At 50.7% G+C, this 23,458-nt stretch overlaps 1 protein-coding gene across 2 annotated transcripts in view; it reads left to right on the forward strand.

Moving 5' to 3' along the window:
* Positions 1 to 16,401, forward strand: part of NECTIN1 (nectin cell adhesion molecule 1) — a 71,008-nt gene extending 54,607 nt beyond the window's left edge. Inside the window, exons 6-9 of one of the 2 annotated variants that reach the window (XM_085209116.1) lie at positions 3,051 to 3,198; positions 5,017 to 5,104; positions 5,573 to 5,683; positions 15,840 to 16,401. In XM_085209116.1, the coding sequence (XP_085065242.1) occupies positions 3,051 to 3,198; positions 5,017 to 5,104; positions 5,573 to 5,683; positions 15,840 to 16,058 (566 nt within the window). In that variant the 3' untranslated portion in view covers positions 16,059 to 16,401. Of the gene's footprint in view, positions 1 to 3,050; positions 3,199 to 5,016; positions 5,105 to 5,572; positions 5,684 to 9,992; positions 10,149 to 15,839 lie in introns of those variants that run through there. The other variant, XM_085209118.1, reaches the window with a different exon arrangement.
* Positions 16,402 to 23,458: the final 7,057 nt, after the last annotated feature.

Consider the following 23,458-nt stretch of genomic DNA (forward strand, 5'->3'; position numbering starts at 1 on the left):
CACGGCGCGTGCGGACAGCTCTGTCTGTTTGTCTCATGGTTTGGAACACAATCACAGCCATGAGCACGGAGCGGGCGTTAAATCACAGCCACAGCTCCATCCCTGCCAACGCTTCTTCCTTTCCTGCGTCTGCTTCCACCTCCAGAAGAGAACAAAGCAACGATACCCAACTGCTCCGAAAGAGGCTGGGGGTGGGGTGTCCTTCTTTTCTCCTTAATTGTAATACGTTGAATTAATTCATTTTCCAGCCAGAATGAGGAGTTCCCAGCAGCCCTTCGACATCCAGATAAGGCTGAGCTGCTCGCTCAGCCCCTTTGGGTTCTCTGCTACCTGCCTCACTGCCAACATGAACTTTTTGGAGAGTTTTAAATTATTCGAGCATGACACAGAGCAAGGGGTTTTGCATTCTTAATTGGCAAAGTCTTTTCCCACTCCACTCTGGAGGCCCCTGAGCTGTCCTGCCAATTTACTCTGATCCTGATTCACAGGCCTTGCAAACATCTTCCCAGAGCTGCCCGAAAGCACTGGCAGCGTAACCAAATCCTCGTCTGTCAGTTCCTATCATCTGCTCCTGAGGCATTCCCAGTCCCCTCTGTTGGGTTCCCAGCACTGTCCTGCAGCCGCCGTGCCCTCAGAAAGGCAGGGAGCATCTCGAGGCACTGGGGTCAGCAGCCCTCTGAAATGCACCAGCTGCAGCTCTGCCCAGGGGAAGGGACACCAAGGAAAGAAGCAGCTGGGGAGGCAGATGACGGAAAAGGAAAAAAAAAAAAGGAAAAAAGAGGGAAGGGGAAGCAGAAGGAAGGGCTCTCTCTGCCAGTTCCTAGCTGGGCTCCTCCAGCACCCAGCATCTCTGCTGGGAGAAGAACTGCACCTGCAGGGACAGGGCTTGTCACAGGGGTTTGTCACTGCCTGGCCATGCAGTGTTTCCTTAGGCAGCTATGATGGCTACCAGCACCCAGATGTTCACTCCAGAGCCTGGAGAGGTTGGTAGGAAGGAGACACCCTAAAACAACTGCATTTCTCCTTCTATTCCCCTAATTCATAGAACCACAGAATCATTCAGGTTGGAGAAGACCCCTCAGACCCCCCAAACCCAACCTATCCCCACTGGCCGTGTCCCCAAGTGCCACATCTCCACAGTTCTGGAACCCCTCCAGGGACGGTGACCCCATCACCTCCCTGTGCACCTGTGCCAGTGTCCACTTCTTTGGAGTGAACCTCTCCTGGCACAAATTAAGGCCATTACTTCTCACCCTATAAAAAAACCAAAACACAACACTTCAGGTATTTGCATGTCATCCATTCTCTCTCCTCATCACCTTTACCCAGTGCTCTATATTTTCGTCTTACCCACAGACTGATGGCTTCATTTTCACCTCTCTAATTCTCCCTGGCCCCTTTCTGCTGTAACACAGCCCTGTTAAGCTCCCACAGATCCATTCCAGAGCTGCTTATTTGTCTCCTCACCTCTTTTGCTCCTTCCACCCCATCCCCAGGCATACACCTGCTGATTTACAGTGTCAGCAGGAGGCTGATGTTCCCTGCTCCCTATCTGCAGACCCAGAGCCATTAGGGACCAATCCATCAAGGATATGCCCCAGCCAAAGGGACTGGAAGATTCTCCACCATCACAATCACAACTGCCATCTGGGGGCTTGGATTGCGACGTGGCAGCTGTCTGCCTAAGCACGGCTGCAAGCAAGCTGTCTCAAGGCAGAAATATTATTTACAAGATAATGTGGCTTACGGAGAAGGGAAGAGGGGGGAAAATGACTGCCTGTGGGGAGCAGAGCTGGGTGTTTTGATGACTGCAACATCCTGCCATTTGCAGGAAGACATACAGCTCTGAGCCCTTAATTGGGGACGGGGTGCTGCTGATGCAGGCTCTGGGGTGTCCTCGCCAGGTTTACATGGAGTCTGCAGGGAAGAGATGGTGGATCTGTGCTGAGACAGTTCCCAGGGCAAGTTTTGCATCCAACGTCTTGGCACCATGCTGTGAGTTCACATGTGCTGCACTGACGCAGTAAACCTGCCAGGTCTGTGCTCTTCAATTCTCTGGTATAGACTAGAGAGAGCAGTGCCCTGGGAAATGTTTGTACACCTCATTTCACTCCTGCATGACAGCAGCAAATCTGGATGGTGGAGAGGGCTGCCTGTGTGGGAATGGAGCTGCTGGCAAGGACTCAACCCCATGTATGATGGTGGGGTGCAGGGAGTTCCAACCTTCAGCTGATCCCATGGTGTGAAGGGGAGAAAACCTGCATGAGTGGTCCTGTGTCTTTCGGGCATGTGTGCTTATGTGTTTCGTATGTGGGCATCATTCTGAGGCTTTGGGGATGGGTGACCACCCAGCTCTGGGAGAACCAAGGCTGTATAGTCCAGGATCCAGACTCAGAGCAGCCAGGAGCCAGAGCAGCAAGAAAAATATGAGAATGAGGTGTGACAGACACGTTCTACAAAGTACCTTTTCCCCTCATCCTAGTCTCGCTCATTTCTCCTGGATCTCTTTTCCTTTTCCTCCTCCTCCTCCTTCTTCCTCCATTCCAATTATCTCCTTCTTTCATCAGTGCCGGAGCTGTAAGTACAAAGTACCAATTAGCTAGTTTTCAAGTTTAATTAGGTTGGAAGGTAGAGCAAATTAAATCCTTTTATCGTACGTTTCAAAGCGCTTTCCCATCAAGCCCATGGGATGGGATTCCTTTGCAGGAGGACCATGTCAGCTGCTGAGGAGATGTCTCATGTCACCGAGCACTGCAGCCATGGGGCGAATGGGAGATGGAGTGCAAGAGAGGATCCATCTCCCTCACCCCTACATCCTGCACTCAGCTTTGTAAGGCTTTATGGTGACAGGCTTTGAGGCACATCTTGCCTCAATGCATCGCCTATTGGTGCTCAGCTTTCCCAAGCTGTGCATTAAAAGCTATCCTCTCCTCTGTTCCAACAGTACTTAATGAAGTGTCCGAGCGGGTTGGCTCCTCCACACCCTGATCCCAATTCTGACCCTGCTGGATGCCCTAACCCTCTCTCCTGTGCTTCCTTGTGTGTTGCAGACAAGCCACTACCTCAGGGTGCCCTGGGAGGCATCATTGGCATCGTGGGAGGTGTCATCGCTGCAGCTCTCATCCTTGGCGTGGCTGTCACCGTCTTCATTGTCTACAGGAGGCAACAGAAGGACCGCACAGAGGCAGACCACGACCTGTGAGTAGCCCTGGGCTGGCAGGGAGCAAAGCAGCTGTGAGATGGGGCAGCACAGAGTGCTTCTGTCTCCTTTGCTCTCTGATCACCCAGAACCTTTTTGCTGCCGTTCATCCCCTTCTGCCCCCCTTTCCTTCCTTCATGGCCCCTGGTGCTTCCCATCATGCTCACTCTTATTTCTGGATGCTTCCCCTGAGCCCTCAGTGGAAGCTGAAGTTCACTTCACCCGATGCTGCACGTGCAGTGCATCCCTGGGCACGGTGCAGCTGCTCGGTGCCACTCTCACCTATAGAAGGAGGAGAGGACCCAGCTCCTCCTTCACCAGTGAATGACTTCAGGCTCCTGAGTTGGACTGAATCCCATTCTGCCATCAGAGAGGGGTCTCTGGTAGACCCTCAGAGAGGATTCCCATCCACCTATACCTTGTACCATCCTGAAGGCGATGCTGGAGCACCCCCAGGTGCTCTCCTTTGGCAGAAGCTCACTTTGCTCTGCCCCACACTGCAGTGCAATGAAACATTCAGAAATATCTTCCCTGGCCACTCCCTACACAGCTCTGTCTCATCACAGAGCACCCCTCCCTTCCCACCTCCCAGGGCGGCACCAAGCCCCCAAGGCTGGAAGTTGCTTTTATCACCCCCAGCCCTCCCCACCATCGCTGTTACATTTGGCCACATTTTGTGCTCCATTTAATCCCATTTGAGAGAGGGCATGGGAGGACAGCAAGCGAGGGAGGGAAGGGAACCGGGGAAAACAGAAAGACACACACACACAGACACACAAAAATAGCACCACAAGGTGAAACTGCATCAACAGCATCAGCCCTATAGCAGAGATGCATTCTGATGATCCATTTCCCACAGTGTCCCTCCAGGAAGGCACAAGGAAGACTCAATTTAGCCAAGAATAGAAACACAGTGGTGCCCCAGAGCATAAGGGGTGGTGGAGCCCAGTCCAAAGCCTTGCAAAATTCAGAGCATTTCTTTTCTTTAGAGTCATAAAGTCAACATCCTGCAGAGCTCTTGGAGCCCACTGCACCCTTCCCTTTACCAGTAGCCCCAATCCCATGCTGGAATCCAATGTGCTGCCAAGGAAAGTCGCCCATCCCAATCGGAAGATCTGATGAAGTTTGTAGGAGAAGGGAGGGGAAGCTGGCTAATTAGTGGATCGGAGTTTTAATAAGTTTTGTAAAAGGATTAGACACATCTGTGCATACAGACGGAATGTGCAGAGACAGGCTCTGGGCTGGGATTATAACGGCTGCCAATCCCTGTGTGCTCTGGGGCAAAAGCTGATCCCCTGAGTGGGGGTCAGGGCTCAACCCCCTGCATGGCATAGCATGGAGATGAGGGAGATTCCAGCTCCCACTGGAAAACCTATGGCAGGGGCTACAGTCCCAAATAAGTCCCCTACTGGGGGTTGCCATGACCTCACTGGTTTGCACTGGCACCTGGCACTTGCTGGTGCTCACAGCCACCATATGAGCATCCATCCCATGGGATGCTTGGAGCCACCCCAAAGCAGCACTGAGAGACAGGGATCCCAGCTACACCCCCGTGGTCTGCAATCCAACACAGGGAAGTGCTTGGAAATGGAAGCAGGGTGCTAGGAGGGCGTTCGTTTCTGTTTAACAATTCTAATCAGGGTGAGAGAAAGAAAAGAGGGGAGTTGCTGAGAATAACCCATATGATTATACTGACAGTTTGGTGACAAACACAGTCAAATCCTCAGTGTGTGCAGGATCCAGCCTGCTGTGGCACATGAAAGCAGGCAGACCCCTTCCTCCTGCTCTCTAATCAGCTGCCACTTCTCTCCCCTTAGCATTGACTTGCCGCCCTCCCACAAACCTGCCCCTCCACCGAAGAGGAAGCAGGAGTTGAAAAGCCACCTGACTACTGAAGACATCCAGGTACGCCTCTTGCCTTGCTGCCAGCTCCTTCCCATGGCAAACGGACCAGGCAGTGCCCCCAGAGCCTGGATTTGGGATCACAGGGTTTGCAGGAGCCCAAGAGCCCGTGGCATGGGTTTGGGGGGCAGCAGGTGTACCCAAACCCTAAAGATGGACACGTGGGAGGCAGTGGGTGAGGACTTGTCTGCCCATGGTTCCCAAAGATGGGCACAGATTGAGAGCTGTAGTTTGGACCCCATTTGTTCCCTTCAGGAGGGATTGGATTCTGATCGATGGGCTCTGGGTTGTGAGGGTTTGAGCATCACCACCATTTCAAACAGGAGAGGCTGCGATGAGAAAAGGAACGTGGGAATGAAATAGAGAGGGAGGCAAGTTGTATGGCAGGAGCAAGAAAAAAGGTAGACGTTGCTCCTGGTAGTGGCAGGAGGATAGCACTTGCTCCTCACCCTCCTTCTCTCTCTGTCACAGATTGTTCACTTGGACAACATGAAGCATGAGGAAGAGCTCCAGAAGCTCCCCCTGCAGCCTCCATACTACGACATGGCAGCCAGTGAGCCCTCTGCCTACAGCGACAAGCTGGTAAGGGGAGCAGAGGGCTCAGAACACCCACCTCAGCCTCCCTGCTTTCACCCCAGTATCCCTCACCCCATGGCAAAAGATCCCATATCCAGCCTTCATGTGACAGCCCAAGCCAGGTATCCCACCCCATCACCTTCCTGGGCTCTGCAGCAAAGCTTTTCAGAGTAATTATTGGCCGGGCAGAGTGTGCTAGGGTTTGACTCTCCGCTGACAAGTTTCTTAAAGCCCATTGTTTTGTGTGGATTTGTTCAGTGGCAGAGAGGGAGATGCTAATGTGAGACAGCAGCAGCAGAGAGATTAAGGGTCAGGGAGAGATGCTAGCAGCCAGGCAGGGGAGGGTGAATTTCAGGGAGCGAGGCTAGGGGAGAAAATGCAGATATAAGAGAGCAAAGCATGGGAGACAGATCCATCCCTCCCCCACCCCACAGCATGGGACTCCTCTCTGCATCCTCTCATGAGACCTCACATGAGGGCTGCAGGTCTCAACATCAAAACCAGATGCCTCAACTTATCAGCATGTGAACCTGCTTCTTTGCCAAGGCGTTATAATCACCAATCAGCCAATATGGAGGGATACTTTATGAACGTGATTAATTATCGCAGCCCTCCTGTTCATTTTGGAACGACCCTTCGATGCACATTCCTGTGCAGATAACAGAAGGATGGGGCCCAGTGACCTTTAGCCAGCAGTGAGACAGATGCTGAGGGCATCAGTGATAAAACGGCTCAGGCACAGCTCTGCACTGAGCCATGCCAATGTGATCCTCTTATTACTCCAGCCAAGCTGAAAGTGGCTGATGCCCCTAAAGAAAAACTTCCTCTTGGAGCCCTCCCTCAGCCCTGGGCTTATCTCCAGCCCCTTGCAGCAAGGCAGGTGGGTTTGAAAACAAAGCACAGGACATCCGAGGCAGATGGGTTGCTCTGTGGAGAGCGGCTGAGAGCAGGAGGATGGAGGAGCTCATTTTGGGAAATAACGAGCAGTCAGTTAATTAAGTGGCAGAGTTAGTGATGTGAGATGAGGCCTGATGGGTAGCTGCTCCGTAACCATGGGAACAGAGTTTGCTGCTCTCAATCCTGGTCTGAGAAGATACATTTCCACATCCCATGCTTGGCACTCTCTGCTCCTTACCCTCACTCCCAGCCCAGCAGCAGTGGGCTGCAGTTTGCTCCTGCCCACCAAGAGAAAACCCTCAGTGCTGGGGACATGGGGTCTGGGTGACTCAGCTGCTGCAGCTGTGTGGCACAGCTGGGTTGGGATCTGCCCTCTGCTCTTTGTGGCTGGCAGTCCCTGCAATGCTCCCATCTCCCGTTGCCTGCACACAGAGCATCTTGGCTTTGTGCCCCAGGAACGAGCCGAGGCTTGCTCTCGTTTCTTGCTAAATCACCTCATCCTTTGGGCAGGCAGCAGGTTGTGCCAGTTCGTGACTGGCAATGGGAAGTAAGGAGCCCCTTTGTGCCAAACAGGGCTGGGAGTGCTGGGTGCTGCTCAGATGGCACAGCTGGGGCCAGGCTGCATCACGTTGCTCATCCATGCCTTGCAGTGCCAACTCCTGCCCTGCTCTTTCCAGGACCACTCACACGAGGCACATTTTTCACCCATTCCCTACAGCTCCACTGGGTCTCTGCCAGCCTAACACAGCCCCACTCCCTCCTCATCCTTCCCCAGCAGCAGCAACTGGGTCTGGGATCCTTCAGAAGGGAAGGCAAAGAGAAAGACAGGATATTCCTGTTCTGCTTGTGCTTCATCAGGAAATCTGACGAGGCAGCTTGTGGAAGAAGATGAGAGTTGAAGGGAACTGATTCTGCAGGAAAATGGGTTGGATGCATTGTGCTTTAAGTGAATTGTGCAAAACCTCCTAATTTGGGATAAACTGCTTTCATCACTCAGCTGTGTGAAAGCCACCGCCTGGGGAGGGCAATTTTATGGCACGAGAAGGGAAGCTGGAAAGTGATTAATAGTGAAGAGCAAGGGAGGGGGAAATGGGAAAGGTGGCAGGAGGAGAGAAACCAAGAGGTGAGGGGTACAGGTAGGAATTATGGGCTGGGGAGGGGCTGAGGCACATCTGCAGGTGCTGGAAAAGGGGAGTAAAAGTGGATACGGATGTGGGAAAGAATATGAACATAAAGCTGATGGCATAGATGTGCAAGGGCAGTGCAGTGGACTATTAAGAGTATAAAAGTATGCAAGGGATCACAGTGTTGCCTGTACTGTCTCTGAGTCCTTGTAGATCAAGAGCTTTGGTGTGCATGGAGGTATTTAAGCAAGAGTGAGTGGGCTGGAGGGTGCATGCATCCTGCAGGTTGCATGTCTGTAAGTGTTGGTGCCCGTGTGCACAGCGAGGTGTGCAAAACCAGAGGCACACCCTGTGGGCACAGAAGCATCCCTGTCATGCAAATATTGTGTGCGAGGAGGAGCGTGAGAGGTGGGAGCAGAGCACGGTGATTAGTGTGAGCATCAGCAGTGCCCATTTGCACAGGTAGAAGGGAAAGTTTCATTGCTGCAGACAGCAGAATAATTCCTCCTTTATACAGGGCAATTACTGGGGTGCCGATGCTGATGATTTACGCAGAGCACTTGCACGTAGCAGTGCTAGACCTTGTATACAAGCCACATTATTGATATTGTAATAAATTCTGCTCCCAACAAGCAGCAGGGAGCGGGAGCGAGCCCAAGAGTAGCAGAGAGCAAGGGGACTCCCCAGAGCAAGCATCTCCAGAGGAAAGCAGCATATCTGGAGAGCAGGGAGGGGAAATAGAATCATAGAATGGCCTGGGTTGAAAAGGACCACAGTGCTCATCCAGTTCCAACCCCCTGCTATGTGCAGGGTCGCCAACCACCAGACCAGGCTGCCCAGAGCCACATCCAGCCTTGAATGCCTGCAGGGATGGGGCATCCACAACCTCCTTGGACAAAATAGAATGGGAAGGAGCTCAAGGTTCAATCTGCTTTTATCTGAGACTGGAGAAGGTGCTGAGATAGAAAGATGAAGGGGAGGATTCTGCAGAGCATAGGTGGAGGTTTGAGATGAGCTGTTACCATTTGTGCTCCTCGATGCCCATAGGCACTCAGAGCACCCAGCAGCCCTTCTGGCAGCAGGCACACACCCAGCTCGTTAACAGGGCCTCTGCTAATGGCTCTGCCACAGCTGGCACAGGGTTGAGGGCATTCCAAACGCAGGGCAGAGAAATATTTTCAGATTCGACCACTTTTGCATTATTGCTGTGAGATGCAGCCATTTTGGAATAGCTTTCCCCTTTCCCTTCTCCATTCGGAAGAGACAGTACGTTCCTCTCAGAGAGGCTTAGCAGGTGCTTGGCAGAGAAACTAAAGACTCTCTGCAGAGAAAGGATTGAAGGCACCTCACACCTCAGCCTCTGACACCAGGGATGTCCTTAAAACACCCCATTCCTCCTCCTAGGGACTCATTTCCCCCCAAGTGCTGAGGTTTCCAGGTCACCCTGCTTCCCAAGGTTCTCAGACCATAATTGTGTGCAAAGCATGAGCGATGTCTGGATGGGAGTGATCAGACAAATTGGGTAAAATTCCACTTGTGCAGCTCTTGCTGATAAACCTGCTTAGAAACGGAATGCCCATCAATATTTCCACGCCAAAGAAGGATGCTTTTGGCATCTATTAGACATTAAAACAGCCACAAAACCACTCTGCATAGTTCATCTACTATAGCATAATGTGCAGTCAAGCCTGGTGCAAAAATGTGTTGTATAAGAAAAGCCATAACAGCCCCCACGCCGGGGCAACACAACAGCACTGATTAAGCAGTGCCATTTCCCTACAGCAACACAGCTGCAGCCGCTCCCTGCAGGTTAACTCCATCCCGACACCCCAGACTCAATCCTTTCTCATCACTCTCACCCATGAACCCCAAACTCTTGGCTCAGTGCTGACAGTTCAGGTATCTAATGAGGTCTGAGTTCACCAAACTGCCCCAGCTGAGGACAGTGCTGGTCTCAGGGGGTGATGAGAAGAGGGAGCAGCAGAGTGCTGCCAGCCTGGCTGTGGGTCATTGGGCTTGCAGGTGGCTTTGGGAAGCAGTGCCGTGGGGACCTTGGGTTTAATTTGGGGTTTTACCTGACTGATGGCTCATGCCACCCCTCCCTCCCTCTTTTTAACTGTTTTTTCTTCCTCCCCTCTCACCCTTCTTTCTTCTTTCTCCCCCCCCATCACTCAAACCCAATCCCAACCTCATCCACTCACTCCGTCCGGCTCGGCTCCTGTCTTCTCACCCCTCCTGCCCCCCAAACCTCTCCTCCTGTTCCCCCCACTGCCTCGCTGCTCTCTTCTCTCCAGAACTCTGGCACCAAGGACTGTGATGTCCACTATGCAGAGCTGGACACGGCCGCTCTGGCCTCGTCACCCAGTCCTCGGACCTCCATCCATGCTGGCGGAGACCTAGTCGAGTATGCAACCATCCAGCCCAACTTACGCTAGCGCATGTCACTCTAGGCCCTTTCCCCTCAGATTCTGGCCTCAAGGTACACAACTGCACTCTGCCTTCCTCACTGTGCTCCTCTCTGCATCCCCTGTCCTTGTCGTGGAGTGCTCCTAACCCATCCCTCCCACCCCCTCCTCCCGCACGCTGCCCTTGTTTTGGGGGCTGGAGGAATGCCTTTGCCTTCTGTGCATGCTCTCTGTTGTCCTTTGCTTTCTACAGGGAGGTGAGGCACGTGGGAGGGAAGGGTTGATGGTTGGGCTCTGCAGCCAGCCTGGCTGGAAATGGCAGGGAGAAACGAGGTGGGTTTGAGGGGTGCAGATCGATTTGGGGCATTTTGGTAAGGGGCACCATTGCTGAGCAAAGCAGCAGTATCAGGAGGTCAAAACTTTAGGAGATGCTAAAAGGGCCTTTCAAGGCTATCCAGAGGAGGAGAAGGAAAAAGAAGGGGACTGAGATGGGGAAAAAAAAAAAAAAAAGGAGAGTTTGTGTGCGTGGAAGAGACTATAGATAAGAGGGAGCATATGTGCATGTGTGAAAGAACAAGGTGGGAGAGTACGTGAGAGAAATGGGAACACGTAAAGGTTCTTGCGTCTGCAAGTCGGGGAATAAGAAGCAGCCAGGGAGGGATGGAGCATGCAGAATAAAAGAGGCTGCGTTGCACAGGGCCGATGCAGATGGCATGTTTTGATGTTTGAGGGAGAGAAAAATTATTTCTTTTGGTGTTCTCTATCTCAAAAGCAGAATCAGACATGGCTACTTCCCTGTCTGTTCCACTCCATGCATCACCCATGGAGCTCAGGTCCTGCAGCAGGGACTACTTAAGGTTCCAACTGCATTTAACCCACCAGTGGTTGTTTGGGTTCTCTCCAACTACTAGAGACCCTTTGTAGCAGAATGGTGTTTGCAAAGGGAGGAGTGTCCTCAGGTCTTCTCCCATTGCCTTACCCTATGACCATACCCATTTCTCAGGTAACAAATGCACTGATTCCTTATCTGAAATGGAGCAAAATCCCCCTTCCTAATCATGGGAGATGTGCTGGGTGATGCCAACAGCTGCTGACCAAGAAAACAAAACAGGCAGCTCCCTCTTCAGCCAAGGTTCTCCCTCACTCCTTCTCCTCATCTATCTCCCATGGTATGGCGGCCACAGCATCCATCTTGCCCTTTTCCATTTAGTTTGTTGCCTTGTAATTGGGAGGAAGGGGCTGTGGGGTCAATGGCACTATTGCCTCACAGGGTTCTCAGTGCACAGCAAGGAAGCTAAGGGAAGGCTGGAGAAGGCACACAGCAACAATAGGTTGGGAACAGAGAACGAGATAATAAAGGGCAAAGGAATTGGGTCCTTGGGAAGGATGGGAATAGATCCACGCAGGAGGATGAGGAGGAGGAAAGCTGCTTTTTAAAAGCCCCACTGCACAGTCCTATCTGCACAGAGCCTCACTGCAACCTGAGAGCATCAGTGCCAGCAGGTGGGCGACAGAGCTGGGTGGAAGGCGTGCAGTAGGACAGCTCAGTGTGCCTTACCCCTGTGCCCCCTGGTTTTCCCATGCTGGAAGGAGCCCTGTAGTTCCCCCGCTGTAGCAAAAAAAGCCTTCCTAGGTAAGTGTCTGCACTGCCAGGTGCTGGACCCAGCAGTAACCTCTCTCTCTTGCGGTGTCTCGCCCACCCCTGCTCCCAGAATGAGGATCAAGGTCTTCGTAGACGTAACGAGCGAGAGTGGACAGTAAGTTGTGGATGGGTTTGCTTTTGCTTGTCTCCATTGTGGGGTCCGTCTGTCTAGCTCAGCCATTGGGCTGCTCCCCTTATCCACCTCCCAGCAGCTCCTGGCCATGCTTGGATCATTGGCACAAGCAGGAGCAAGGCAGGCGTTGCCTAATCCATCCTGGGAGGTCTCACTTCGTCCTCCCCAGGGTGGGGGATTTTATTGTCAGCAAAAGGACAGTAATCCTCCAAATCCAAATTTGGAAATCCTCCCAGTCTCTCTGAAGCAAAAATAAAGCCAGTCATATGGTGCTTTGAAGGTGTAATCTCACCGCCACAAAATCTCCCTGCGAAGGCACACCGCAGATCAGGGTGATTTTTGTATGCTGCTTTAATTATTTCCTCCCCCTTCACCTCCCCGCACTCCTGTTCTCAGCTTTATTTGGGAATTTCTTGTCCCCTTTACAGCAAGAACAGCTCAAACCACGAGACTTGCACTGAGATCCCGGCCAATTAGAGAGCAGGATTCAGATTTCCAGCTCTGCTTTCTGAACACCCCCTATAAACCCACTGTAATACTGAGCTGAAGATATCAGACGATCAGCAAGTGCTGCCTCAGCTCCCAATTACTCCATTTCCTCCCCATTAATGCCAAAAAGTTGGATGAGCATCCCCCGTTAAACAGCCCCATCTCCAATTTGCAGGAGAAAAAGCAAAGCACAGAGGTGGTTCCTCATTAGCTTCCCATCAGTAGGACGAGGATGCCAACCCTGATAAAGAGTAGAGGGGTTGGCACACAGAAACACCATGGGAATAAATGCTTAAGGTTACGGATGATCTATGATGCTGTAGGAACAGAGAGCAGGTAAGTAGCTGCAGTTGGAATACAACCTTATGGGTGTGCTCACAGCATAAATAATGCTTGCACGTGTCGGTGGGTGCATCCCTCATCTGTGCTCCTTCTCTTTATTCTGAGGATTTCAGCTCTGGGACGTTCCAGAAATGAGAGCAGGAAACTGGGAAGGAGTTCTTCACTTTTAGACCGACAAGAAGAGATTATTGAGTGTTTGTTGGATACAGCGGGGTTGGAGGGAGCTGGAAGTACTGTGGAAATACCTGAGAGGAGAAGGCAGGTGAAAAGGAAATGGGGAAGGTTTGAGAGCACATCATAGCAGAAATCAGAGCTAATTCAATCAAATAAAGACCATTTAAAGGTAATCTTCCAGGCTGTCTGAAACGGATGGATTCCTGACATCCCCTTCAATCAAAGCTCTTGGAAATAGAACTGGGGGTGGGAGGGGGAAGGATGTAACCCAGATAATAAAGAATTTTACAGAGCCACATTGGAAACAAAGGCAATGAGGAGAAGTCAGGTGGGGGAAGGTGGCAGAGTTGTGTGCCAGTTCAATTTAATTAGTTCATTATCCCTAATTTAATTTCAAACTTCGTTAGAGATAAATTAGATTGGAAAAAGTCACAGTGGGAATGGGGAAGGAAGTCAAAGGGCACTGGCTGCTAAACATGTTAATAAACATCAGGCTGATTCTGTTCTCATCCCTTTTGCTACGTAGATAAGGAAACAAAGCAGGAGTGATTGCCTCCTGGCTTCGCACACTGAGAAAAGCGAAGGCAAATGGGGAACCCCTTCTTCTGCCCAGCACTGGGGGTCTCCAGCTGCCCTGCTCTGAGAACTGAGCACAAAACAAGCCAGAGAGAAAAGCAGAGCTCATCTGTACTCATCTGGCCAGAAGCGCCGACAGAATGGCATTGGTTCTCTCCAGCCTTGCTACGTGGATATTTCTTTCAGGCCCACACTGGATAGACAGAAAGATGCATGGTTTGGTGGACCATAAGCAGCCAATAATGCTGCATCTCACAGCTCCTTTTGCTCCTCTCACTGCTTGCTGCTAACAACCAGTTCGGCTTACACAAGATACCTGCGTGTGTTAAATGAGAACATATTTTCCATTAGACCTTTCTGTCTGTGAGACCTTTTGAACCCTCACACTTGTAGAAAGCCCTCTGCTTTCCTATGGCATGCCCAAAACTATACAAACCTGCCCTCCTCTTTGAACAATAATAGTTTGCTAGCCAGGCTAACAGCCCCTCTTGCCTGCCATATCTCACTAAGGTTCAATCTTTGAGGTCACCTCCCTTTCAGGTTAGCCACCAGTAACTCACCATGCAGCAGGAGATCAGAGCTGACACCTTTTTCCATCCCCATCAGCACACTAATTCCACTGCTGTCAAAGTGCCCTGAGCACAGGTTACACAGGAAGAGAACCTTTGCATATCCTTAGGTGCTAACCTTTCACTATCCCTTTTTTATCACCTGATACAATCAGAGGAATAGCAATCAGCTGTTCTCCATTCCCTTCTTCCCTTATGGTGTGGGTTCCTGTTGATGCTGTGTAATTGGTATAGATGTTACTGCCTCTCTGAGCGTGTGCTGCCACAGGGATGTGAGTGGTTCGTTGTAAAGCAAATTCTTTACACTGAGGGCGGTGAGGCACTGGCACAGGTTGCCCAGAGGCGGTGGTGCCCCGTCCCTGCAGACAGCCCAGGTCAGGCTGTTGGGGCTGTGAGCACTGCTGGAGCTGTGGGTGTCCCTGTGCACTGCAGGGAGCGGCACCAGGCGGCCTTTGAGGGTCCCTTCCAACTCAAACCATCCTATGGTTGTATGAAAACCTCAGGAGATAGGTGTGGGAATGACTCACCCAAATGTCAGAGATACCAGCACATAGAAGGGACCTAGAGCTGCCTGTCCAGCTCGAGACTACTGACTTCAAAAGTCTCAAGCAGTGGGACACACCATTTTGCCAAGGAAAGAGAAAAGAAAGTCAGGTTGACCTTAGCACTGCAGCTGCTGTCCCAGTGCTCTAACTCCCCATCCTCCCCTGGCCTTTTCTGCCTTTGGAGCACCAGCCCTCCAACCTTGCTGCCTCTCACAGCAGTCTGAACCATCAATAAATTATTGTCGACACTTTGTTTTCTACATGATTTTTTTGAGCGTCCTGGTGAAATATTTATCCAGGAACTGGCAGCAGAGGAGTTGAGTAGATTGCTCTGTTCCTTCAGGCTTTTTCTCCTGAGGGTGAAATCCTTGTCCTCTTCACTAAACCAACTGTTTGTGCTGTGTTCAAAGAGAGCAAGGAAGGACTCAAGGACAAGCTACTTGCTTCAGCCAGCCCTGAAACAAACCATGGGCATAAAAAGCTGTTGCTGGTGGGTTTGTTGCCTCTTAGAGATGAGATTAGCCCTTGGTGAATGCAAGGTCATGGTTAATCCTGCTTGGGTCATTTTGCAAGGCTTCAACATGGGAAAGAGCGGTGAGCAGGAAGGAGCATCCCACGTCTGCCACCCCATGGGGAGCAGGGATTGCTTGGAGCTGCTCTGAGCTCCCATCTTGCAGATGTTTTACATTCTTCACGGTTGCTTTGACTCACAAGCCTGGTGCTGAGGCTGACAAAGGAGCTGCTCGCACAGGTACAGCTCAGCACTGCTGGCTGCTGGGTAAACATGGGGCACAATAACCTATTGTACTTCCAGAGCTGCTGGTCAGACAAAAGTGCCCTTTTGTACAAAAGAGCAGAGGTCTGTGTTGGACCAATGATGCATACCAATGCCACTTTTACAAAACTCAGGTGTGGATGAGTTAAGAAGGCTGCAAATAAACTGCCCTGCCTTGCTTACCGCCTGCTGTATTGAGAGAGGCAGAGACCATACAGGCAAGGAGCAAAGAATGCAAAACATATACATATTCTTTAGCCCAATGGATATTACAGGAACTATATTCTTTAGCCCAATGCATATTACAGGAACTGCGGCAATGCTGTTGAAATACGAGGTTTTATCACCCAGCTTTCCATTTTTCCAAAGCAGCAAGCAGAACTATTTAATTTCCCATCCTACCTGCTGTATGTGAGCCTCAGCAAGGAGCTGAGCTGCGTATTTTACAGCTGGCGGAGTTCTCACCCTTTGACTTTTGTCTCTGCTTACAGAACTTTGGAAAGTGTCACTCAGAGATACCGAATGCGAGTGATTACCTGACCCGCTGCTACTCACACGACGGTCGCTATCTGCAGAAGATCCCCCACGTCTACACCCCGCTGCCAGACCTCCCACAAGATCTCTATCCTCACCACTCTGACATCTCCTTCTGCTGCCCTCCTCCCGGCTCCCGGGCTCCGTACATCTGTCCTAAGGAACAGTATGTTTAAACATCAGCACGGAGAAACGAAGACGCTCATGGTTTTCACTCCTCCCGACCCCATCACTCAACAACCAAGGCCTTTTAAACCCCTCTTTGCCATTTGCTTATTTATTGGTTTATATATTTTTTTTATTTGGGTGCAATTGTAAGTGACTTGGTTAGGTCAAGTGTCTGCCTGGCTTCTTCATGCCCAAGGGAACACTCTGCCTTCGCCCACATCTCATCCCGTCCCTGAGACTCTCTTTCCTTGTGCTGGCCCTCCTGTACTACGTGCGTGCATGTGTATGTGGGTGGCAGCTGCCCTGTGTTGGATGGGATGTGCCCAACCCCAGATTAAATGTCCGTAGGTTCCCTTGTGTCCATCTCCACAGTTTGCACCAGAGTAGCCAGATGTGGATTCTTCACGACCCCTTTGGAGAAAATGGTTTTCCCCATTGGCAGATAGGAGATCCCTGTTGCAAAGAGATAACCAGCCAAGATTACTGAACCAAATAATAAGATGCTTCTAAAGAAAGATGCTCAAAACCAACCCAAGAAGAGAAGGAAGGGCTTGGTTTAGGGATTGTGTATGTCCTTCTTCCCTCCTGCTCCCACTTCCAATTGCTTGGATTGGCTCTTTTTAACCCAAACGCATCAGAGAAAGTATCCTTTGAATAACCTTCTTATAACCTGAAACCCAGAGGGGAAAAAAATTAGAAAGGAAAACGATATCTCTCATTTTCCTTTTCAGAGCCTAGTGTGATCCCCCACTAGCTTCTCCCCCTCTTCTCCTTGCATTTGTTGATTGGAATTTCAAAATGAACTCAGGCAGAATACAAAGAAAAAAAAATCATGATTTCAGGTAATCTTCTTATTCTTAATGAAGGATAAAAGCCAACAGAGGAATCTGGCCTTTTAACCTTTTTTAAAGCATCTTAGTTTGGGGGCTATATATTTTTTCTAATATTTGGAATGTGTGTGGGTATGTAAATCCAAACATGTACATTCCTGCAACCATGAAGTGTTTTAGAGAAGGGAATTTATCTCCACATCACATTTGTGTTCACTTGTATTAGAGGACAAATAAATATAGAGATACACTTACATGTATATAAAAGCAAAGAAGAGGAGAAAAAGGAATGAAAACCTTATAAGAGAGCTTGGTTTTGAGGGTAACCTTCACCTGTTTCACCCAGCTGTGGCAGAGAAGAGCTGAGGCTGGGACAGCTGAGAACAAAGTGTGTGCCCTCTTGGGGAACGGGCATTTGCTTTCCTTTGTCTCGGGTTGGGGATTGGACATTCTGCAGACAGCATCACTCCAGACATCAGGAGGATGTCAGAGTCAAGAGTGGGGTGAGTGGAAGGAATCACACCACCACCCTGCTGCCCAGACACCAAACTGAGCTCCAGTGCCACTTCCACCAGTGAGCAGCCCACCCAGTGCCCAGCTCACTGCAGAGTGAGGGTGCTGACCTGCATGCTGTCCTGGGAGCTGCCCAAGCACTCTGCCACCTCTTTATTTTTGTATATCCAAATTTAAGCAGCTGTAGTTGTTCTATGCACTTTCTTTGTTCCCATCACCTCGAGCAGCCATGGGACTCATCCTGCTTGTCCTCCTTTCTGCACAGAGAAGCACAGCCTCGCCGAGTCCCTGCAGGCATAGATGAGAAATGGATGGGGAGGTGGCTGAAGGTCCTGCTTGGGTGGCACGCAGGGTGCAGGCAGAAGGATGCTGATGCCTTTTCCAGCTGAAATAGGCAACGCCTGCACAGCACAGCAGCTTCTCTGTGCTCCAGTGCCTGCGGTTCTCCCATGCCCAGAGGGTCAGAAACTGTAGGACGTCGCCTTAGAGTATGAGGTGCAACTTTTCCAATGCCACCCTATCGGTCTTGACTGATTGAGGCCTTTTTGGAGTCATTTGGACTCCTATTTCAGTCTCCAGAGAACTCAGCCAGGCACATCCCTACACCAACAGACCTGAGTGCTGTGTGTCTTGCTTCAGATGACGTGTTTTTCTCCCTTTTGTTTTCTTTTCAACACACCTTGGAGCACTTTCTGGCTACCACAGAGCTAGAACCAGGTGTGCTCTGAGCTGAAGGTATGGCAGCACATCCAGCACAGCGGGGGAGACCATACTTGACTCCGCCAAGTCTGCTTTTGGTCAACCTGTTAAGAAAAATGGAGCGGTGCTGGAAAACCCTGGGGTCTCTGATGTCCTGGAGCCAATCCAGCACCACTGCTGAGAGAAGAACCTTCCACATTTCCCTGTCTACATGCCTGTAATAGCAGGATGCTGCCTGAACAGCAGCAATTAAGGTAGATTTGATTGGGAGCCTTCATCTGCTGCAGTTTCAGCCGGATCTAAACATTTAAATGGGAAGTGGAATACAGTCAGGTCTTCAGGTGCGTTAGGAAAAAAAGCTAGGGGAAATGGCTATTTGCCAGACAGCATTTTGCAAGTGGCTTCCTCTGCTGCTGGTGGCTGGAGGACGGTGCTTTGAGGAGGAGGGGGAAGCAGAGGCACAGATTGCAGCATTACACAGAGCCCATGTGCGCCTTTGAATTGGAACTGCCCACAGACGGCAGCCTCAAAGGGTTTTACTGTGCTTTTCAGCAAAGCAAAGGGATTTCGGTCCTCCTCAGGAAGGGGAAAAGCGAGAAAAGCCTAAATTCAATGCAGCCTCTCAACAGTACAAACGTTAAGCCTAGGGATGCCTTGGTTCTCTTTGCCTCTTAATGTTCTCTCCTCTCCTTAAGAAATGCATTGGTCTCAAAGAATGGCAAAAAGAGAGTCTGTGCACACCACCGAATTGAGGAAAGAGGCAAAACCCCACCTGAAGAAAGAGACAGCACTATTCGAGCCATTTGTTTTGGTTTTACAAAGCCACACTTAGCAGTGTTCTAATCTGTTGCTCCAAGTCCTCCCTCCCTTCCCATGTGGCTGCACGACGTTTGCCAAATGGCCGCTTCCAAACTTTGCTGGACCTGACGCCAAGGGCTGAACACTGGCTTTGCTCCATGCTAAGGCTGCCCACGCTGACCTTGCAGGAGCAGAAACCCGGCAGTGCTGATGGGAGGCGTTCCCCTCTTGCCACGGCGTGTGCTGATTTGCAAAGATACTGCTCTGGGAACAGAAATGTTGCTGGGTGGATGGCTGAACAAGTTGAGCAGGAAACTGGTTGAGTTTGTGCTAGCAGCGTGCATGGGGAGCTGGGTGTCATTCCCCATGTGAGACATGAAGCCATTCCTCCTGTTGCTTTGTACTGGGGTGAAACGTGGCAATTTCTGTTCCACGCGCCAGTGGCACTGACACAAGAGCTCTTGCAGATGGAAACGACTGATCACAGAACTTAAATAAAAGTGAACTGAGGAGTTATAACAACCTGTCTTGGCTGTGAAACTTGCATCAGGCGCTCTGACCTCTTCCTTTCTCCCAGTGCAGACTTATTCCTGCGTTGTTCACTGCATACATCACCCCCTGCACACTCATATTATGTAACATCCAGGCTTGCACACCCAGGAGGGCAGTGCCTGGAGCACATTGCTGCTGCAGCTCGGCCCTGAGAGCCACACGAACAGAAAGAACGCCCAGGTGCCCTAGGGGAGATGCCTTCTCTATTCATTCTGTTACCTTCTTGGGAAACCTCCTCCATGCTTCCCAATGCGAGTGGGTGGAAGAGGCTCAGAGCCATCAGTGGCCTTACTCCAGGCCAGCAGCTATTGGGGGAAGGAATGGGATAAATCACCTCTCAGACTCCCTCCTCTCCAGCCTACTTTTTCTACAAGCACCCTGATTTCCATACCCACCTGTGAGTTGAATGCTTAAGGTGACAAACAAGTGGCACCTGCCTTTGGTTGGAGGGGCTGCTTGCAGCCCAGAGGGAAGGGAGAGCCCAGAGCCCTCCTCTCCCCTAACCGTCATACAGGGAAGGCAATATCTACATCTCTGGGGTGTGAACCCAAACCATCTCTTCCTTAGAAGGTGCCCAATCAGTCAGCTTTGATCAATACACTATTAGAGAATTTTTAGCACAGACCACTAGTGGTGAGAATGGGAAATCCACAGGGTATGTTTTTAATAAAAAAAGCTCCACTGCACATGGATAGAGCCTCTGCTTCTGGATGAAGATCTTTTGAAACAGTTCTGCTCCAGATCTGGGTGGGCAGGTGGCAGAGGGCAGTTTCTCATAATAAAGGGGCATAGGAGAGCCCCCACCCACCCAGGGTCCAGGGCAGCACATAGATCCAATCGTGGGATGTGGAAAGCAGACCGCTGGCAATGCTACCATCACTTTGCCCTACCCCACACAGGTTTATCCTGTCTTACCAGAACCTGGCACCTCCCCTTGGGACTGTTTTTTGAGAAAAGAAGCCAAGTTCACCTCTGCCTGGTGCCACTTGCACAGCGGCTCCCACTGCTGGGGCCTGCTCAGAGCTGCAAGGGCACCCCAAAATGCACGCAGCTGCCAGGGGCACTTTGCACGGGCTGGGGGGATGGTACTGTTCAAACAAGGTGCTCCCAAAGGCAGCTTTTTTCTTATTTCCCCTCCATGACTGGGTGTGGAAGCAGCTCAGCACTTCAGATGAGCTTTGAGGTCTCTTCTTCTCATGTCCATGTGCTACGATCGATGCCTCTCTCAGAACATAGAAGCCATTTAGCATGTAGTTAGAAATGTAGGCGTAAATCTATATGTGTTAAACTAAAATATTGTTTTTACCAACACTTGGACTGCACAAAATACATAAAATGCATCAAAACACTCCTATAGCTGAAAAGATGCTGCTTTATCCTCGGAGCTAGCCAGCTTTATAAAGAGCTTTTCATACAGCAGCAAAAATAGGCACCGTGGAGGGCAGACGATGCACCGTGAGCATGGAATGGAATGGAGGAGCTGCAAATTAAAAGAGAGCGCGGAGAAGAGCTGCATTAAAGATTCCACATCTCTGTTGCAAACAGGGATGGCTGATCTCTTTCTGCTATGCTGTCATGCTCTATTTTCTTTCTCTTTATGTCGGATGGGAGGTGAGGCTTTAAAATCTGCCAGAAGTGCATCCAGCCCCACTCCTCCATGTGAGCAGCACCTCAGACTGAAAGCTTCCTCCCAGCCCCCCTTCCCCCTGTAATCCAGGCTTGAGTACCATCATTTTCATATCAGTACTAATTACATTAATTATTCTCCTCAGTATAAAACTCATTAAGCTGGAATTCATGGTTCATTAACTCAGAGCTCCTTCCTCGTGCAGCGGTGTGGGGCCAGGGTTATTTCTGTCCTGGCTGGGGGCAGGTTCTAATCTCCATCCTTGGGTGCTCAGCATCTCCACTGAGGTGGGAACAAAGCTGTGTTTGCAGACCATGTAGGCATGGGGATATCATAGGTACGGGGATGGAGTCTCGGAGTCCCTGTCTCAGAAAGAGTTGACAGGATTGGCCACAGACTGCCCAGGAAGGTGGTGGGGTCACCATCCCTGGAGGTGTTAAAAAACTGTGGAGATGTGGGAGACGTGGGTTGTGGGGACGTGGTTAGAGGGCATGGTGGGGGTGGGCTGTGGTTGGGCTTGGGGATCTGAGAGGCCTTTTCCAAACCGCATGATGGGGTGATGGTAGGCAAGAAGGCTCCACTGCCACCATCCCACCTAGGGACACTTCCTCTTCCAAAGGGTAACCAGGAATGCTCTGTCAGTGCTGCTGATGTCAGAGCCTATGAGCAGCCCTGGGGATGGGAAGGAAGGAAGGCTGAGAACACAGGGTGCCTTGTGGCATCCCACACCCAGCACAGCTGCTCCAGTAGATGGAGGCTGACAAGCAGACTGACCTCCTAATGGGTCTGGCTGACAGAGAATCCATTTCCTGAGAGCGGGGCCTCCTTCACACTGCGCAGGTTTGTACCACGCTCCCTAATTACTGTAATTAAGCAGTCATGCTGAGTGATGTTAGACAGAGGGTTCAGAGTCATTAGAGGCCTGTAGAAGATTAAACCAGTCTTGGCTTCAGTGTCTGAGCTCCTTTTGGGCTATAGCGATGGGAACAGGAGATGGAGCTTCATGACATGAGGCCTTGCCCTTGTCAAATGTGGCCACTGCAGGAGGGACAGCAGCTAATCCTGCTCGTTCTGCAGGACCTCAGCATCCCTCCATCTCCTGGAGATGGACCGCTGTCATGAACTGCAGTTCTGAAGCTCTGGCAGTGAAAAGTCATTGGGACTAGCCCAGAGATGATGGCTATGCTCACAGCCTGAGCGCCTATTATGTCATTTGTCAAGCACCAGAATAAAAATGCAGGATTTGCGCAAGTGAAAACATCCTGTGGAGCAGAAAGGGTTCAGCATCCTATTCTTCACTTGATGTCCATCAGTTATTCTCTCTCCTGGTCCCCTCGAGCCAGGAGGACTGAGGTTAGTCTATAACCGTGTATGTCAATACCGCGGTGATCATGGAGCTGAAATCTGTTTCTCTACAGATTTATACAGCAGCCTGATTAGTTTAGCAACGCGCTCCCCAAGGCGCTCACTGACAGTAGCAGAGGGCTGGAGACAGCTTTGTCAGTCCCACAGCTCTACTCCTGCTCCCCTCAACCTCTTCTTTTTCCCTTAAGGGCACCGAGATGTGCTTCTATTCACACAGGTAGGAAGACACACTGTGTACAAGAGACTGTGGCTCAGTTCATATACAATTGGCATCTAATTCATTTCTCTGCGAATGTGAAAATCAATACTGTTTACAGAATGCGCAAGGGCTCTTCAATCGGTCAGTGTCCTTGTTAAATTTGGTTCTGGCTGCCAGGAGATGATTCCAGGAGTTGATTCTATGAGATGAAGAAGGAGAATAATGGTCCTATCACTCTAATGAACCCTGAGAAGACTCTGAGGTTCTGCCCCTGCCCTTGCTAGATGGAAAGTGGTTCCGAGTAATCAGCTTGATGGGATGGACTGGCTTTTCTTGGAATTTTGCTCGGCTAGTCCAATTCTGAGCCTTGTTTTTGCTCCAGTGGAGGTCAGAGTGTCTTCTTCCACGTGCAGGAACATGCATCTCTTCAGGACTATTTACTCGTGCAGATCTTGTGGGTGAAACCATGGCAGTCCCATTTGGTCTGTCCCAGAGCATCAGAGCTCCACAGCTCTTTGCAGTTTCCCGCACAGCTGTTGAAGCATCTTCCTAACAGAGCCTGATCTCCACATTCCTCTCACTCTGCCTGCAATAGGAGCAGCCCCGCGGTCAGCAGCTCCAACTGGAGATGTTCCAGGGCTGCACAACTCTTGACATTCTTCCCACCTCTATTTATCCTCCCGTTGAGTCATCAGCTCAGTCCACAATTTCCAGCATCATTCTCGTGCCGCGCTTCCAGCAACACCAACCCAGCAACCGCAGCCTCCAGGCTGGGGGCTCCAATTCACAGCCGCTCCTTTTGCACTGCTCCTTCCAAAAGCCTAC

This window comes from Meleagris gallopavo, chromosome 26 (genome assembly GCF_905368555.1).
Source record: "Meleagris gallopavo chromosome 26, MGAL_WU_HG_1.1, whole genome shotgun sequence".
In the NCBI taxonomy this organism is placed as follows: domain Eukaryota; kingdom Metazoa; phylum Chordata; class Aves; order Galliformes; family Phasianidae; genus Meleagris; species Meleagris gallopavo.